Source organism: Cygnus atratus, chromosome 7 (assembly GCF_013377495.2).
Source record: "Cygnus atratus isolate AKBS03 ecotype Queensland, Australia chromosome 7, CAtr_DNAZoo_HiC_assembly, whole genome shotgun sequence".
Taxonomy (NCBI): domain Eukaryota; kingdom Metazoa; phylum Chordata; class Aves; order Anseriformes; family Anatidae; genus Cygnus; species Cygnus atratus.
In genome coordinates this window covers 24,990,712-25,008,742 of record NC_066368.1, presented here as the reverse complement: position 1 = coordinate 25,008,742, position 18,031 = coordinate 24,990,712, and the positions used below count along the sequence as shown (strand labels likewise).

General features: G+C 53.3%; 1 protein-coding gene across 1 annotated transcript in view; it reads right to left on the bottom strand.

Moving 5' to 3' along the window:
• The window catches only part of CDH23 (cadherin related 23), a 131,489-nt gene extending 116,327 nt beyond the window's left edge, over positions 1–15,162 (bottom strand). The window contains exons 1-4 of the mRNA XM_035537012.2: positions 15,040–15,162; positions 13,157–13,214; positions 6,894–6,965; positions 4,835–4,912 (exon numbers count right to left, since the gene is read on the bottom strand). Of these exons, the coding sequence (XP_035392905.2) occupies positions 4,835–4,912; positions 6,894–6,965; positions 13,157–13,214; positions 15,040–15,162 (331 nt within the window). The remainder of the gene's footprint in view (positions 1–4,834; positions 4,913–6,893; positions 6,966–13,156; positions 13,215–15,039) is intronic.
• Positions 15,163–18,031: the final 2,869 nt, after the last annotated feature.

Below are 18,031 nucleotides of genomic sequence, written 5' to 3'. Positions count from 1 at the left end.
TGTTCTCTGCAGAAACTCAAGCCAGGCTGCCACAAGCCTGCTGGCCAAAGCTCTCCTTCCGGGCCCCCACTGACATTCCTGCAGTGGCATTTGCAAGTTCACGAACTAGCTGGATTTTTTCTCCCCCAAGCATCCCCACCCTGCTCCCAGAGCAGGAGCTATTTGCAGTGCATTTACCAGCTCAGCAGAAGTTCCACGCAGCAAATGGGGACAGAAGCAAGCTGTAATACCTACCATCACTCACCTGCTCAGAAAGCACAGCACCTTCCCTCAGGAGAGGCAGCGGGGCCAGGAGCAGAGCACACAACCTCAGCCCAGCTTTCCCTGCCCAGGAGAGGATGCAGCTGGCTTTGGGGCTGAGCATCCCACCAGGTGCTGGAAGCCTCCTGCTAATAACGCTCAGAGGAGAGGATCCCAGCAAGCCAGAGGGGCTGAGAGCCGAGAGCCCCAGCTGCAAGTGCTCTCCTGCCCAGAAACAACTCTGGATCAAACAGCAGCAGCCCTGGCTAGAGCCCCAGGGGAGCCCAGCCTCACACCTGCCGGGCATCCCACGTGCCCTGAGCACCTCTCCTGGCATCTCCCTGTGCTCATGTTGCCCAAGGGGTGGCCAAGCCTTGCAACAAAATCCCACCAGGTTTCCCTTCCATCCCACATCACTCAACCCCAGCAAGACCTACAGAAGATGCAGGACCTCCAAGTTCACTCCCCTCTCCTAGTTTGAGACCAGGTTGTCCCTGTGACGCTTCGACAAAGAGAAAGTGGGATTGTGCTCATCCAAATGGCTTTTGTCATGCAGTTTGCCAGGTGCTGAGGCATGAAAGCTTTCACAGAAACTCAGGTGAATCCAAGAGAGGTGGTCATGAGGCTGGTTACAGACACGATGTGATGGATAATCTTCATTTTCCAAATCCTGTCCTGCATATAGCAAACCCATTTTCTGGGCAATTAGACCCCAGTCGCTGCATTTCACTAAGATGACATTGCTTTTGGAGGGGGGGACCCCAAGCAGAAGGAGCTGAGCCCCCACAGCTTAGTTTCTCCCACTGCCCGCCCCAGGGCGAGCCTTGGGAGCAGCACTGGGGGCAGCCACGGGGGCCCCATCCTCCCCTCCCCAAATCCCTGCCTCATGGCAAAACACCGGCTCCTGCCACAAGATATTTAGGTACTGAATGCCCCAAATTCAGCCCCAAAACATTCTCACACCTTTGTGCAACTTCAAGAGGAAAAGCACCACTTGAAGCCTGAAGCTCTCCATCTCAGTCCCCACCTCCAGCTTTCCTGCAGGGACAGCAGCAAATACAGACCCCCAGAGCTATAAAAGCCATGGCAAAGATTTGCCCCACTGATCTACACCTCCTGAGGAACCCATTCCTACAGTAACACCACCTCCTCGTGATGCTGACGAAGAGCATCCCCTCGCCAGACCTCCGGCACTCTACCGGCGTCAATATCCACACTGCTCTCCATTACCCACCTCTAAAAGGTGTGGGATTAAACAAAATGGCCCTTGGAATGATTTTGCTTAAGGCAGTCAGTAGCACAATAAAGACAGACAGTCCCTCTCCTAGAAGCTCTCTCTCTCAGGGTTGTTAACCAGCTATTACTTTGGGTGTAAAACACCTCGATTTGGCTACCTGCAGCTGGTGCGGGCTCTCCTGGTGCCCCATTTCCTCCGACGCATTGGTTCAAAGTGGCAGGGGGAGAGTTAAAAAACAGCAAACCTCTCCCTCTACCTCCACATTCCCATCATCCGTGATGTCCCCAGCATCAGTGCAGCAGCATCTCTCCATTTGTGCCCCAACCACCCCTTCACCACCCTTCCTCCTCCTCCTCCCCAGACACCCCCTGCTCTCCCATCCCCAACTCAGTGTCTCTCACCCTCCTCCTACTCACGTTCCGTATTCCCCCCGCTCCCCCTCCACCTATGTGTGTGTTTCATTACTTCTGGGTGAACTAGCTGACTAGAGGGTCAGTCCACCTGAAAATTGCTCTCCCCAGACCTAAATGAAACAGATGGGCATTGATGATGTTTTCAGAGGAATTAATCAGCCCGGACTGGCGGCAGCGCCAGCAGCTCCGTAGTCCCGATCTCGCCTAATGAATTCCGAGCGCTCCGTCTTAATAGCTCCTGACAAGACTAATTTACTCCTGTAAGTGATTAGAGGGGGAATGATCTCTTAATTGTTGCTTAAGATTCCTCTAGGCATTGCACACAGCGAGCGGGGATGCTCGTTTGGTGCTAGGTGCACCCGAGCCCGGCCACGGGGAGGCAAGGAGAGGCTGGAAGGAGGCACCCGGAGCTGGCTCAGCACCAAAGGCCCACACTCTGCACACAGATGGCTGAGCCCTCCCTCCTGCCAATGACACCAGCACCCGGTGCACGGAGCACTGGGGATGCTGCGGGCAGCAGGGATGCTGCAGGAGGGTACCAGGACCCAAGGGGGAGCTTCAGACCTTGCTCGGTGCACTGCAATCAACTTTAATTATTTTTTTCTGTAGTTTCACTTCTAAGACCTCAAGAATCCATGTTATTTCTAGAATAAAGGTGCCATGCACAGTTCTGCTACTCGCACCGCAGCTGGGACACGAGAAAGGTGCTGCCAGATGATGCCTTTCCTGAGTTAATACACCTAACTCTGACAGCATCCACCAGCAGCAGGGAAAACCAACAACAGCAACACCGGGGAAAAAAAAAAAAAAAAAAAAAAAAAAAAAACACAGAAATGTTGTTTGTCAACAGTTTCAAGGCTGACATTCCCCTCCAGTGCATCTGGGAACCAAATCCCAGAGCGCCAATATTCTTAAGAGTGAATTTCATTTCTGTACAGCGTCACACAAAGTTTAGGGAAAAAAATAAAGTCAAGCCCCAAAGTAATTCCAGGAATGATTTTATTCACACAATATCTCACTGAGAAGTAGACTGTCAGAAACCTTCCCCCATTTTCCACCAAAATAGAAGTTCAGTCCAATTCCCATAAGGTATTTCAAGCTCAAGTACTTCAAGAGCTGTGTGCTTGGTCAGGAAGCATTTCCATTAAGCTGTTTCCAACTAGCTCTCACTCCTACATCTGCACAGCTGCTTTCTTCCCAGGGACTTCCTCTGGGGCAAATTCAGCACTAAGTGTATTTGCTGAGGATGCCGGCAATCGGGGGCAGAGAGCACACGGGGGGAAGGAAAGGAGCCAGGTAGGAAATGACCTGTATGGGATGGCTGTAGAGGGGCTTAAGAAATAACACGGGTGCAAGCCACAGGCAGGGGAAAAAATAAAATTAAAAAAAATAAATCAGAAAACATTCCCCTTAAATTCCTTCCTTTCTTTACATTGCTTGTAGCTTGCTTTCTGCAGTAGCGTGAGTAAAGTCACCCCAGCAGCAGCTTTGAGTGGTGTTTGGCATTGCAAATAAACCTGAGCATCGCTGCAGGACCGAGCTCCCCAGGCAGCCCGCTGCTGCTCTGCCAGGCCTTTTCCTCAAGATGCTCCTCGCACAGACCTCAGCAGTCAGGAGCATCTCTCCAAAACCAGCCAGCAAGACTCCAGGCCCTGCCTACTCGCTCAGACACCACCCCAAACCCTGCAAAAGATGCAGTCGAGGGGAAGGTCAAGATGAGACAGACGCCTCTTGGCACTGCTGCACATGATGGTTGAGCCAAAGGAGCACTAGAGGAGACTCTTCCAGCCTCTGAGAGCTCTGGTGACAATCTGGGCACAGCACGAGCAATCTGTTGAGGCTACCACACAACTGCATGGCCAGAGAAAGCAGGAGGTGGAGGTGGAAGCACATGAGAAGGGGCCTCCATCACCTCCTGGCCACCCTCCGCTGCTGCTCACGAGGGCTCACAATCGATTCCTCCAGCATTAAAAGCCAGTCATGAGCCCTGATTGAAGAGCACAAGTTTAATGGACTGAGAGCCTGGAAAGAGGCCGAGAACAACCAGGTCGATTTCTGCACTTACTACAAACCAATCACCAGCTAAATAAAGAAATAAAAATAAGCTACACCTGTCAATCAGAAGAAAACCAAGATTTATTATTATTTTTTTTGCATCCAAGGGCACCAACACATGCATGGATGTGCACCACGACCCTGCACACACTCCCAGGTCCCTGACCGTGTATTCCAGCAGCTCCACGCTCAGGTATTTGCAGGAGGAAAGGGAAAGCAGGTGCTGGGAGCAGGGTAGCATCTCAGCACCAGCCTGAGCATGTGGAGAATGGACCAGAGCCAAGGGCACTGATCTGTCCCCAGTGGTCACCACCTGCTGCAGGGCCGCCGTGACCAGTCCCAAAAGGACAAATGCACTAGGACTGTCTTCCTTCCCCTTCAAAAGCTCTCCCAGCACGCTCAATCATGATCTGTTTCTGGAGATCCTGCTCCCCTCCCTGCACCCTGGGTGCATCGGGAGCCCGCTGCCACCCAGGACCAAGCTGCAGCAGCAGGTCCCACGGCACCAGGGTGACAGCCCTAGGCCAGCAGGGAAAACACCAAAACACCTCTCCCCACAGCACATGGGGTAATTCACCCAGCAACTAACAGCCGCAAAAGGAAGAAATCAGCTTAATCTTCCCACCTGCTGAGCATTTCGAAAGATACTGTTCCTAGTGTGGAGAAGACCAAACCAAAAGCACTCCATGGCAGGTATGCGCCCTCCTCCCGTCCCACTTGGGCACAAAGGCAGCCAGAAAGGACAAGCCAGAACTTCAGCTAGCAGTCTGAACCCATGGGCCAAAACAGTCCCAAATGATCAAGTTGAATGGCTATTTTCCTATTTATTTTTAAAAGCCTTGCCCAGCGTGGGGTTGACAGGACCATCCCGCTGGTGCACAACACTTACCCACAGGGGTGTCCTCGTTGATCAGCAGGTAGGTGTCAAAGAAGTAGTTTATGAAGTAGGGCAGCCGGTTGCCCCAGCCTGGGAAGAGGACAAAAATTAGGTGTTTTTTTAGTGGCCTTGCAAGGGCAGGAGAAGCTCAGGGCAGAGAGGGGGATCAGACACCGCTGGGCACAGGGACGGTGAGGGGCGCCCCCAAACCAACCCCAAACCCAGCTGAAGAAGAGCAGGGATGGCTCCTACAGAAGCCACGACCTTTCTTTTTTAGTGTTTTCCTTGGCAGGGTGGAGGCAGAGGGGGACCGAGAGCATCAATTAATGTTTTAGTGCATGATTAATACCTTGCTTTGCTCCCACGGCTGAGAGCCTTGCGCCTTGTCAGCCATCCCTGCGAAGCCTCACGCAACTCCCTCCCTTCTCCCATGGCACACTCGCCTTTCCCTCTAATTGCCTCCTTTCACCTTTAATAACCGGGCTCGCTTATTTCTGCTCCCTTTTTCAGGCAGCTGGAGGAGCGGGAGTGCAGCCCCCATGCCACCGCCTCGTTAGGGACACATAGAAAGGGGCAAGAGGAGGTCTTAGCCCATACACCCCGTGCCTGGTTGGGTTATTTGGAACTAATGGCATCTCGGGAGGCTTCGGGGCTTGCTTGTACCTGCTGGCTATTACAGGGCCAGCAGCTTCTGATGGGGCCAGGTGGCACCAAGCAGCCCTTCCCACAGGGGGCTCCTTTCTGCACACTGCTGAGCTTCAAAACGCCTCTCTTAATATTAGCAGTATACCAAAAATAAGTTAAATCTTCCAAATTCAGCCGCATCAGGCAGCGGGATGCATTTAAAAGGCCAGCGTCTGAGCACACAGGAGCTGTATGCTGGAGCAAGGCTGGCACACGAGAGCTGCTGGAGGAGGCAGGAGCTCGTGAGGAAGAGCAAGGCTGTCACCTCCCACCCCAGGGGGCACCAGCAGGCTCCAAGGGATCACCATTAGTGTGGGTTTAGAGGTTAGCACCTGACGTGGTTTCACAAGCCACCAAACTGCCTTGTTCCCCCTAGCAGAGGAGTGACAGGGTGGTTAGCTGCCGAGGCTACACGCGATGCCCCACGGCACGGCAGGGAGGCTGACTGCGCCTGTCACTCAGGGCTAATGGCATGCACCAAGCACTTCATCAGCCTGCCAATCTGGGAAGCCATCCTGAGGCTCCGGGAGGGGAGAAAAATGCCTTTATCCCAAAGGGCACGGTGCTATCGAAGGGACACACGTTTATCAGCAAGCGCCACGCCAGCAACCCCCCCCCCAGCAGCTGGGGCTTTGGCCCGTTCGTGCAAACAGCCCAATTTCCACGGAGCTTTTAGGTTTTGTGCCTGTGCACCCTGCCACACACCGAAACCCAGCCCAAGGGGCACATCTGTGACACCAGGAGGCTCTTGTCCCAACAAGCACTTCTCCCAGAGGTGGCCAGGCTCAGCCCTGGGGTACCCTGCCAGAAACACAGGCACCAAAGAGCAAGAGCATCCGTCACAGCCCTGTCTCTGCATGCCCTGTGCTCTCCTGCGAGCTGGTACTTGCTCCAGCTGGAATTACAGGAGAGCTTGAGCAGCTCGGAAAGGAGTTATTTCCCGCACGGCATATATTACAGCGCCATTCAGGTAATCATTTTGCTGTTGAAAGCACAGGGAGAGTCCTGCCACGTGTTACAGTAATACCTCTGCTGTTAAACAGCTAACGAGCCTCTGGCTTACGTCCTTGCCTTTTGTCTGCTCCCTCTGACTGCCTGCAGGTTTTAGCTGCACGAGGTGACCGAACATCGTGCCTGCCACCATGTCCACCACCACGTGACCTCTTGAACCCACACCTGGAAGTTACCAAGGTTTTCCCACTCGAATGCACCAGGAGCATCTGCTGGGGCCACCAGCACATCCTGATCCTCTTCCTCCTCCTCTTCCATCCCACCTGCCCTCTTCCAGGAGGGGTCTGGCTGGCGTTCGGCAGGTCTGCCCAAAAAAGCAGCCAGTGCACGTCCTGGATGCCGAGCACGGCAGGTACCAGCCATGAGCCTTACTTACCCAGAGGGACCAGCTCCAGGGCCAGGAGGCACAGCAGAAGGTTGCTGGCAGCAGCGGGACGCCTCATGGTTCCTGTCAAAGGAGAAACTCAGCGTCAAGTCCGGACACCAAAATTATTATCTGTCCTCCCCAAAGCGGGCTGAGGGATGCAGTCCTGCCCCAGCTGGCCCATTAGACACCATTGACATTTTGTTAAAGCTTGGCTTTTCTGCAGGACGCTTCACCGAGGAACCTCAAGGCACATCAGGGAAGCCAAGGAGCTGAACAGTTGCACCTCCACTGCTCGCTCGGTTCCTTTCCGTTCCCTCTACCCACAGCCACAGCTCCAGAGCGGGGCTCGATGATGCCCTGAAGGGCCACCACCGCTTTCCCCTTCCCTGCAGTCCCAACTTTGGGCACTAAATCAAACCAGGATTAACCTGGCCAGAGGACCCCACACCTGCTTCTCAGCCAGACACTTAGCATGCTTTATGCTCCCTTTCCAAAGCACGTTCACCCATCCCCTGCAGGGGATAAGCCACGGGGATATAAAGCAGCCTCCCTCATCCTGCTGGGGAGCCCCCAGCCCAGCCCCAGCACTGCAGGAAGGGGCGGATGCTCCTCCAGGAGCCTCGGAGTAATAGCTACGTGTATTTTATTTTTACTGATAGATGTGTCAGAGAAGACAGTTCATAACAACTCTGTCACCGTTTCCACAGAAAAAGCCTTAAATTCTAATTTCTTCAGCTATTTTACAGCGGGAGAACCTCCAGGAGGAGAAGGGATGCATGCAGGTAGGAATAACAGCAGGTTGCATTTTTGGGGCACCTTTAGGGAATTCAGCACAAGCCTGGGAAGATATCTGGGGTCAGCACTGCTCAACTTTTAGGATCAGTGTGCTGAACCCCCCCAAAAAACTTGCTGAAGGTCCACAACACAGGCAGGGCAAGAGAATTCAAGCTGCCACCCGCAACGTGCCTGAATTATGCGTGCTCAAAGCATCAAGCCCCACTGCACTGTGGAGGGCAGGAATGCCACCGAGGAAAGCACTAACTTTCTCCTAAAGCAGCACCTCTATAAGCCCAAGTGAGCAGAAACATTATTTCCCGGCTTCACAGACCATGATTAAAAAGCAACAGGGCAGTGGAAAAACAATTTGTGCGATGCAGAAATAAAGGCGGTTGACAGCATCCCTTTCGAGTGTCATGATAAATCTAAATATTGTATATTCCGAGTCAGTCACTTCATTATGTAAGTAATTGCCTGAAATGTCATTTTGATTTTTGTCTGTCTTCATTAACAGTGCAGCTCTTCACTGGCTCTCGGAGACGGTTCACTCGAATATTGCAAATTTAGGAGCGGGATTGAGAAGTCTCGGGGGAGAACTTTAAAATTGTGACTAAGAGCATATTAAATTGCACCTTGTGCCTGAAAGAGGCTCTTTGTAGGGAGCCTTCGGAGCATCATGCAGCATAATAATGTCCCTGGGCAAGTTGTCTCTAGGAACTTAACCGTGGTCTCCCGGCTGCCAAGGCACTAACGCTAAACCAGAGACTTCCCGACCAGTCCCCGAGGCACAGGAGGCAGCAGACAGCGCCGTATTAAACGGTGACGGATGCGAGCCAGAGGAGCCTCTACAGCTCTGAAGACAGCTGCTTTAGGAGTCGGGGGCTTGGAAGTTTAGGAAGCAGCTCAAGACCAGCAGAGCTTTTTAATCCCACCTGTCCCAGACGCCTCCTTCACTAGGAAATGCCACGTTTAGGGGTGTGGCGATGCTGCACAAACAGCACCCACCACATTTAGGAGTGCAGTTAGCATGTACAAACTGCAGGAAGCACCAAGCACGGGACACCACTGTGGCCTTTCTGCATGCCGGTTCATGGACAGACCAAATAATTGATGAAATCACGGAATAATCTCTGTTGGAACAGACCTTGAGGGTCACCAAACCCAACCATCAGCCCAACATCCACACATCTCACCTCATCTCTCCCTACTGAGGCCCCCAAGGGGTGTTGGGAGCTGCTTCTCCTTCAGCTCTGGAGGTCTGCAGCTCTGAAACAGACCCTGCAGAAGGTCTCCATGCCAATAACACATCCACCAGGAGGATCCCACCCGCCTGGCTAGGAGGAGCAGCCACCAACCACCACATGCTCCGCACTGAGCTACTCCGTGCAAAGCTGGCAGCCACGCACCCAGAGCCCGCCAGCATCTGTCCTCCAAGAAATATGGACAGGAGCAGAGACATGCCGGGGCTGTGCATCACTCCCAGGGTGCCCGAGAGTCGCCTTCCAGGCTGTGCACCTGTACCGGTTATTTTTACACGCGCTGCTGGGGGGGCTCACATAGCAAAGCAGTTTGCACGCACACAAAACACCCGTAATTGCCTCCGTCGGAGCAGCAGCGGCTGCGCCACGCTGCCAGAGATGCTCTCACATTCGAGCTGCTGGTGTTCCCAAGCAGCCCCCAGCCCCTTTCCCCCCACCTGGTCCCCTCTCCCCCAGCCATCGCCGCAATATCAGCACCTCGAATTTATCACGGCAGCCTCCCCGTTAGCTCCGCACTGGTCCAGGAGCATAAAGGAGAAATGAGAGTGTAAATCAAAGTGCCTCCCCCACGGCTTTTTCATGCAAGGAAAAAAGGTACACAGGTTCTCTGCTCCTTCCCCAGAAGCATCTTCTCCGGGGACACAGAGCAAACAACGGCTCTGCCCCATGGCTGGTCCACAAAAATCAGCATTCAGCACTGCCCACCAAGAGCATCTGCTCCTAGATGGACTCAACCTCCCCCCGAGATGCTCCATGAATCCCATCACACACAGGGCACTGAGCCGTGAGGGTCACCACCAAACACGTATGGGAGAATCCCCTCCTAAAACCCACTGCAGAGCCATGGTGGAGTCTGGGGGAAGCCCCCACAAGCACCAGCACCAAGCCCTCCACCCCAATCCACCACCACACATCCCAGCCTCTCCATCCTGCCATTTCCCCAGCCACAAGCACTGCCAAGAATCCACTTTTTTATTTAATTCCTTATGACTTCTTAGTGAGGTCTCTACAATAACTAGGATTCAAAAGGTGGGGAACAAAAATTATTTTTTTTTCCCCTCCATGTATTGGCATGAGCAATACACAAATCATAATTCCTAAAAATAACAAATTGCAGAACAGGGTAATCAGGAGTAAATTGATATTGATAAATAAGCTTTTCTTCCACGCAGTAGGTGGTTTATTTTAATCTAATGAGTTTTATATTTTCTGAGCTTTCAGATTCCATGATGAAGAGCCGTCTGCGCTAGAATTACGAAGCACTCTGAAATATTGTAATTTTATGGCTCATTTTGTCAGGACTCTTGAAAATGAGATTTGTTCCCAGTGAAAAAACTTGCCCTTTTTTATTCTATTCCCCACGGCGAGGGGAAAATTCCCCTGTTAAATAAACACGGGCCAGCACATTCATGTGCACCTTGGCGGGGAGGGTGGGTGCCCAGAGCAGGGAGCACCGCTGCACGTCGGGAGAGGGACTCAGGATGCTGCCTGCTTTCCTCTCTGAGCCCAGAGAAAAGCTTCCCACATTTACACCAGTTCAATCCTCTCTCGAAACAAGGAAAGGAGTTGACGTGTTTGTTGTGAGCTGCCAGAAAATGTTCGTTATTCCAATAGGAAAAAAGCATTAGCTGCAAGACAACGTGGGCTTATCGGATAACCAAAGGCTCCGGTCCAAAAGAAAACATCCCATTTGAGCAGAAACGTCTGGACTTCAGTCTGGCCTAGAAAACTTTGTCCCACTTGGAAGGGAAGTGAGTTCTCCAAGTGCCATAAAACAATCCCAATAACCCCACAACTCTGTACAAGCAGCAGGCTTCAGCCTGAGATAACCCTACAGAAAGTCATCTAGGAACAGAGTTGTGGGTCTGAGCATCAGTTGTACCTGAAATATCAATATCAGGCAGTATTAAATCACCCTGGGGTCTTTGGGAAGGGACACATCCCCTGCTGCAGCATCCTTCCATGGTGAAGGCACCACCTCCCTTGGGTCAATGGAAGATGCCTGATTTTTTGTGTTTTTATTTTTATTTTTGTCTAGGGCAGCTCTGAGCCTGCAGCTCCAGTTGCTATGATGCCTGGGGTGACTAGCAACCATTTTCCATCACAAAACCTCTCCTAGGCTGGAGCAGCCCAAGTAGGGGGTAAGGAGACCAAGCCACCGGGCTCCCCAACAAGGAGCCAAGGTGATGGAGATGGAGCCACCAAGGAGCAGATGGTGCCAGCGTGGAAAGGGAAGGTGGAAAATCAGCCAAAAGCAGAGCTTGGCAGAGACAGGTAGAGATGTGGTAGAGACACCCTACTTAGGGGAAAAAAATGATGATTAGCCCTTAGCCTCAAGTGCTGCCATACCAGACCCCAAAAGCAGCAGGAGCAGGATGAAAATTGAAGGTGTCCAGCACAGCTGGAGCTGCTCTGATTAGGGGCAGCTCAGTACCTGTCTGTCCAAGCCTTTGCAAGACCCCAGCCATGGCTGAGCACCCATTAAGGTGCCCAGTCCCAGTTCTGCATGCCCTCCTCAGAGCTGCAGTTCCCCAAGCACCAGCATCCCCTTATTTCCACCAGGAAACCCCGTTCCCTGGTGATTTTACGCCCCAAAGGGCACCTTTCTCCCCCGAAGGGTATGCATGTAATGCAATAGCTAGAGTGGGGCAAAGCAATTCAGACTCAGGATGCAAAAAGCCTTGCTGAAAGCCACAGGACCACAAAACAGTGGAAAACAGGCAGAAACACCATTCCAGCCCCTGGTGATCAGTGAGCCCTCGGTAATATTCCAGATATCTGCAAGACTTGGATGAGCCTCGTGGAAAGCACTGGGACTCCCCAGCTCAGCTGCACAGCCCATGAGCTGAAATAGGATCCTGGAGCAGCGTGAGCACAAAAGCATGAATTTTAAATATTTGTAGGTCTTGGGCCACGGAAGTCCCAAACTAACCCTTGTCCTCCTGCAGCGTTATTGAGGATGTTACCAGAGGAAGCAGGATGCTATAGGGAGAGGAGAAGTTCTAGGACACACACTTTCAACTATTTGTGCTCAGACCCCAAGCAAGCATGTAGTCTGAAAACAAACCTCCAGAAAAATTTGGAGAGCACACAGCCCATGCCCAAGCAAATGTTCCTGCAGAGCGAGGCTGCAAGCAGCTGGGATGCTTTCCACCCTAACGAGAGGCCACAGCCCATCAGCAAGTCAGTCCCACAGCCTAATTTACAAAGAATCAGTACTCAAGACCAGCTGTGCCAAACGTTTCAGAAACTTGATAAATTCAGCCCTTTTAAGACATCCTCGCCACCCCGGCTGCTCCGGGGGAAGTGCTCCCTCTTTCTCTGCCCATCCCCATCGGGATGGCAGGGAAGCTGTCAGACCTCAGGCTGTACACCAGTTGGGAGCAGCAGAAGCCATTGCTGGTGCTACCACCCCCTTATTTTTGGGTATAGCCCCCAGGGGGGCCAAGCAACCTCCCTGAGCACTGCCTGGGTGCCCTTCCAGCCTGGCTCCACAGCTCCTGCTTCTTGCGAGCATTGTTTCTCTCACTTATCACCAAAAAAAAAAAAAGTGAGAATATCAATTTTTACAGTTGCCCATAAAGGGAATGTTTTACAACTCGGTCCTAAAGCACCACATCGTGCTCTGATGACACGCTCTCGACTCCGTGCCGCAAAGCGCACAGCGTGCCCTCCGAAACCAGAGCATGGGGCTGGGGAGGGAGGGGGTGGCAAAGCAGAAAAAAGTCCAATTGCAAAGGGATTTCCTCCCCAGGGGAAGGGGTAGAGGCAACATTCAAACTCCCTCACTTATCACCCGTCTGGATTTTGACAAAAGCAGCTTTCCCATGGGGATGGCACACGGAATAAAGCGTGCTCCAGCTCTCCCCTGCACCGGCCAGTGCACAATGTGCTGCGGACACCATGGGCACCCCCACATCTGCCCTGTCACCAGGAGGGCTTTGGGGGCCTCACAGCACAGAAAACCCCAAGCAAACGACACCAAAAAAGCACCAGCATGGAAAACTTCCCGTTCCAGCATAACACCCCACCAAAATAAATAAATAAATAAATAAAAGAGGCAGCTCAGGGAGGTGGCAGTGGTTGGCACGAGGGGGCTGGCAGCACCATTGTGGGTTTTCTTTGGCAGGTCTTTACTACCAGCACCACAGATTTTTGTATTTGTCCAATTAAATGCCAGTAACAAAGCCCCATGGCTGTATTTTTAATTGTGACTGGGCACAGGCTGTTATTTACCTCCCTGGAGCATCCCCAACCTTCGCTGTTGGATCGGAACAAGAGGTACAGTGCTGGGCTGATCAAACCGAGGAAAAGCTGTCCCTGCCTCACAACCTGAGCCCTCCTAACGAAGTCCTAAGTCCGTCAGTTAAAAGGGAGGTTAATGTAATTTAGCTGGCCGTTTGTAACAGGGAGCAGACTGCGCTCTTGAAGTTTGAGGATTTTCTTTAAATAAAAGCTGCAGCCGGCTCAAAGCTGGAGATGCCTGACCAGCACCAGGCTGGATGTGCACGGGGGTCAACTTTTGAGGTGGCCAGGGAAGGATTTATTTAAATAAAAGAGGACTGCCCGGCTTTGTCAGAGATTAATGAAAAGATGAGCAAGCAAAGGAGTAGGGGGAAAAAAATCTTAAATAAACCATTTTCTCAAGAAATAACAAGTAACTGCTTGGGGCGAGTTCAGCTCTTTGAAAAGCTGTTTTCCCGTTTAATATGGATTTTGGAGAGGATTAAAGAAATCTCCTTCCTTCCAATTGAGCCCTGCTTGGCCACTGCCAGCCCCGAGCACCTCTCAGAGGCGGCTGCAGCACGGCTTTAACTCCAGCCTCCCGCACACTCCTGCACTCGCTGCCTTTTGTACAAGTTCAGCCCGGGAAAGTTTACAGCTTTTTCCTCCTCCTTTAATCCAGGCTCGAAATCATAAAGCAGGGAGAGGGATAAAGGGCTGGGGAGGGGGTTGCTTTGTGGTCTGGGGTCAGACCAGCAGCCACAAGCCCATTTTTTTTTTTTGCCCAAAGGGAGGAGAACTGAATGCTCTGGCTCCTGCCGTGGAGAGCACGGCTCTGAATCCTCCCTAGCTCCTCTCTCCCAGCCATCCCCCCACCAAAAAAAATAATAATAAAATATATATATATATATATATAAAAAACAATAACGGTGAGGATGCTCACCCCAAACAAGTCGTCCCCTCGCAGAAGCAAAGCAAAAATGCCGGGGAGGGATAAGGGGGCTCAAAGCCGGGGAAAAAAAAAGGGGGGGGGGGACAGCCCCACGCATCCCTCCCGTGCAAACCCACGCGGTGCCCACGCAGCCCGGCGGGGGGGACATTACCTGTGGCGGGGCGCTGCCCTTGGGGACATCACCTGTGGCGGGGGCCGGTCCCAGAGCCAGCCCTGAGCCCCCCCCCGGGCCGCCAGCCGCGCCGCCGAGCGAGCCCAGGCAGCAGCAGCAGGAGGAGGAGGAAGAGGAGGAGGAGGAGGAAGGGGTGGGCAGGAGCCCGAGCGGCGCAGCGGAGGCTGGCGCAGCGCCCCTCGCCCAGGTAAGGGGGAGTTCCGCCCCCCCCACCCCGAGCAGCCTGCCCCAAAGCCCCTGCTCAGCGCCCCCAGGGGCTGGGGACCACGCTCAGCCCCCTGGGGGCGCGGGGTCCGGCTGGAAAGCGGCCCCTGCACGCCCACCCCTGCCTCTTGCAAAGAAACTTCAGCCCGGGGAGCGTCAAGTTTTGACCCAGCCCCCTTGGCTGGGCCCTTTGGGGGTGCCGTTTCCCTGTGCTGGCAGGCCGGGGAGCCGGGTGTAAATCATACGTGAGCCGGAACGCGATGCGGGCAGCGCAGCGGCACCGCGCCGGGCGCGCAGCGGTTGTCGTTCCCCTCCCTTGGGTGCCTCGGTTTCTAACACGGTGTTATCAGCACGGAGCTACCAACGCACGTCTCCAACCCTTCGTGCCAGAAGTCCCCGCTGACCCCACGAGCGACCACGATGCACCCGTGGCCTCGCAAGCATCTGGGTAGGGACAGGAGGAACGGCGCGACCCCCAGAGGGATTAGGGTTGCCCCCCCGTCCCCTCCGCACGGAGGGGTTGGTTGTCACCCCAGTGTGCTCACAGTCAGTGCAGCTCCTGCTCACCCAGGGCTCTGCATTGACAGGAGCATCAGCCTTCAGCAGGATATTTGTTCCTAAAAGCCAGAGGAAGAGCAGGTGGCTTCCCCACACCTCATCTCTATCCTCAGCCTGATCCCCACAGGACATCACGGGGCAGATCCCTGTCTCCAGCCCGAGCCCTCCCTACAAAGACCCTAGACAGCAGCCAAATTCACCACTTTCACCCCATTCCTCATTTTTTTTTGGAAACAACAGAGCCCCATAAACCCCGCCTGAAACAAGGCAGCCCCCCAAATGGACAGGGCTTTGGGTCCATACACAAATCCACAGCCATCCCCATCTCAGGGGACCTCACCCCAATACCCCACCCTGAGCAGCTCCTAATTAAAACCCCAAATGAGTTTCCATCCCTGACGCCCCTCGTGGAGCCACACACTCACCTGCACATCCCTCCTCCAGGAGCTGCAGCAGACAAACCCCTCGGCAGGGGCAGGAGGGGATAATTAAACCCTTGCCTCTCCTGCACAGCTTCTGCTAATTATGCAATTACCTCGGCTCCTCCGCTGATTGATTTGGGTTGGGCAGGGGGCTGCTCCCAAGCCCCCACGGCCATGGGGAGCCCTTGGGATTTGGGAGCCCCCCCCCAAGTGCACACAGCAGAGCCAACCCTGCACCAGGCAGGCTGCAGCACCCATGGGGGTTAAAGAGAAGTCCCTGAGGTGCAGCTCACTAAGAAATAACATCTTTACATCATGCCCAGGTTTGCTCTCAGGTTAACGTGCCTATTTAAATAAAGTACATCTCTCCCCTGCTTAATTCTCACCCTGTTCCTAAATGCCACAGCCCTCAGCCTGCCACCCCGCTTGCAACCAGAACAGTTTTTTTTTGCTGGACTTCAGCAAATTTGCAGAATTAATTTGTGCAAGACTCGCGCTGTGGTGTTTTGTGTTTTTTTTTTGTGACCACCTGTGCAATGCTGCTGAGCAGAGGGCTGACAGAGAAGCGTTTTCTGGTGGGAAATTAATTTCCAGGTCCATTTCCCACAGACTTTGACGGCCAATATTAGGATCCTGATTTTTTTTATGGGTTTGTGAGTGAAAGGCTGACGAGGAATCTGAGCAAAGCGATGAGGTGGCCAGTGTTTTCTCCCCCTGAAAAGAGCTGAAAGGACAGCTGATTTCTTTATTTTTCCTTTAAAAGTAGAGAATCAGTGCATTCAAATTGCAAGTTTATAGGGTGATAGCTTATACTGAGGAGGAAGGAAATGTGTTTGAAGACGGTGGGCTGGGCGCAAGCCCACTTACTGTGCCTCTCTCCATCGGCTGGCACCTCCAGCTTCAGGAAGAGCCACACTTGGGGAAAAGGTGAGGGGATCCATTCCCCCAGGAGATTATCGCGACAGGAGGCAGAGCTGGGCGCCTTGGCCCCCTGGGGACACCCCGCAGGGCACCACGAGCTTCCCCGCCTCTCCCAGCCCCGAGCCCAGCCGGTTTTTGCTCCCGTTTCCATCCTGCTCGGCGCAGGCAGAGGGGAAGGTGCCATCTACAGGCACAGCACCCACACAGCACCCTCCTGCTTGCTTTCTGCCTTCCCGGCCCTCTGCCCCGCTCTGCTCTTCCCCTTGCCTCTCATTTCGGGCTGTCCTGGCCGAGCTGGCACACCTGCAAATGAAGAAGGCAAGCAAGGGAAATGATAAAGAGGAGAAAAATGAATACGTGACACCCAATGAAGCCTCCTTGATGTGACTACTGGACAGCAAGAGGTGGCTCTTGACTATTTAAGTGAAGGTGCATGGAAATACTACATGGGTTTGGCACGGAGATGCTGGCACTTGGGCTGCTGCTGCTCAATCCTAGAAACACAATCACAGAACCACAGAAACACAAGGTTGGAAAGGACCTACAAGATCATCTTGTCCAACCAAATGACAAAAAGTGATGCCTGCAGGTCTCCAAGGTGGTGCATTTAAAGCAGGAGCCACGTCCTAGGGATGAAGATCCAACCCCACGTTGCCCCAGGGAAGAAAAAAGGCACGGCCAGAGACGCTGGGCATACTCAGGGCTCGTGGAGCATCCTACGTGGAGCTCGATCCCATTTCCAACCTCTTCTGCTTCGTATTAAAAGCATTCATCAAAGCGGGTGGCACATCTCGTGCGGCTGAGCACCGGGAACGGTGCAGGGAGAATTAGGGGAGAAACTTTCCGGGCGCGGTTTGTTCTCCTCGTGCAGCTCAGCAGAGCACAAGCCGGTCTAATCACAAGCTACAGTCCTTCGCCATCTGCTTGGAGCCTAATTACAAATGCAGGAAAATAATGTGCCTTACAATTGCACCAGTAAATGCTGTAAATGATTTAAATGCATGCATATGTTCCCTGCAGAATTCAGCATGCATCTGCGGCTCCTTCTCCTCGCATTAGGCTCACAAATCAAGGGAAAAAATACCCAGATCTGACGAACAGAATGTCCCTAGGACGGTGATTTTTATCCCTCTTTCTTCCCCCCTGCTGGAATGGCAAACGGGGCTTTTTTGTAACAATTCATTCAACAGCGTTTTCCTCGCTTCCATTTAAAAAAACTGTTGAGCGCTGCCGTGTAAATATAGTACAAATTACCCCATAAAGCACGCAGAAGGAGCACGGCAGCCGGGCAAGCCTGCAGCTGGCTGGCGCTGTTTCAAAGCGGAGCTGTTTGGGGGCACAGAGCTCGCCCGTGGGGTCCCAGACCCCCAAATTTCCATCCCCCCCCCCAGCTCAGCTTCCATCCACCTTGTTCCTGGCACTGCAGCTGCCTCTGGTTTGGCCCCAGCATCCCAGGAAAACGCTGAAAGGATGGCTCCTGCCCCAAAACGTGTGCGGCCAAGAGGCAGCGGCACTCCTCTTCTGTCCCTCGCCAAGGCGATGCTGGAGGGCAGCGAGGTGGGTTCAAAGATGCTCCCACCTGCCAAATGCTGGCAGCGCCGTGCCAAAAGCCCCCGCGCCTTGAAGGCTGGTGTTACAGATGGAGAGCTAGCAGGGAG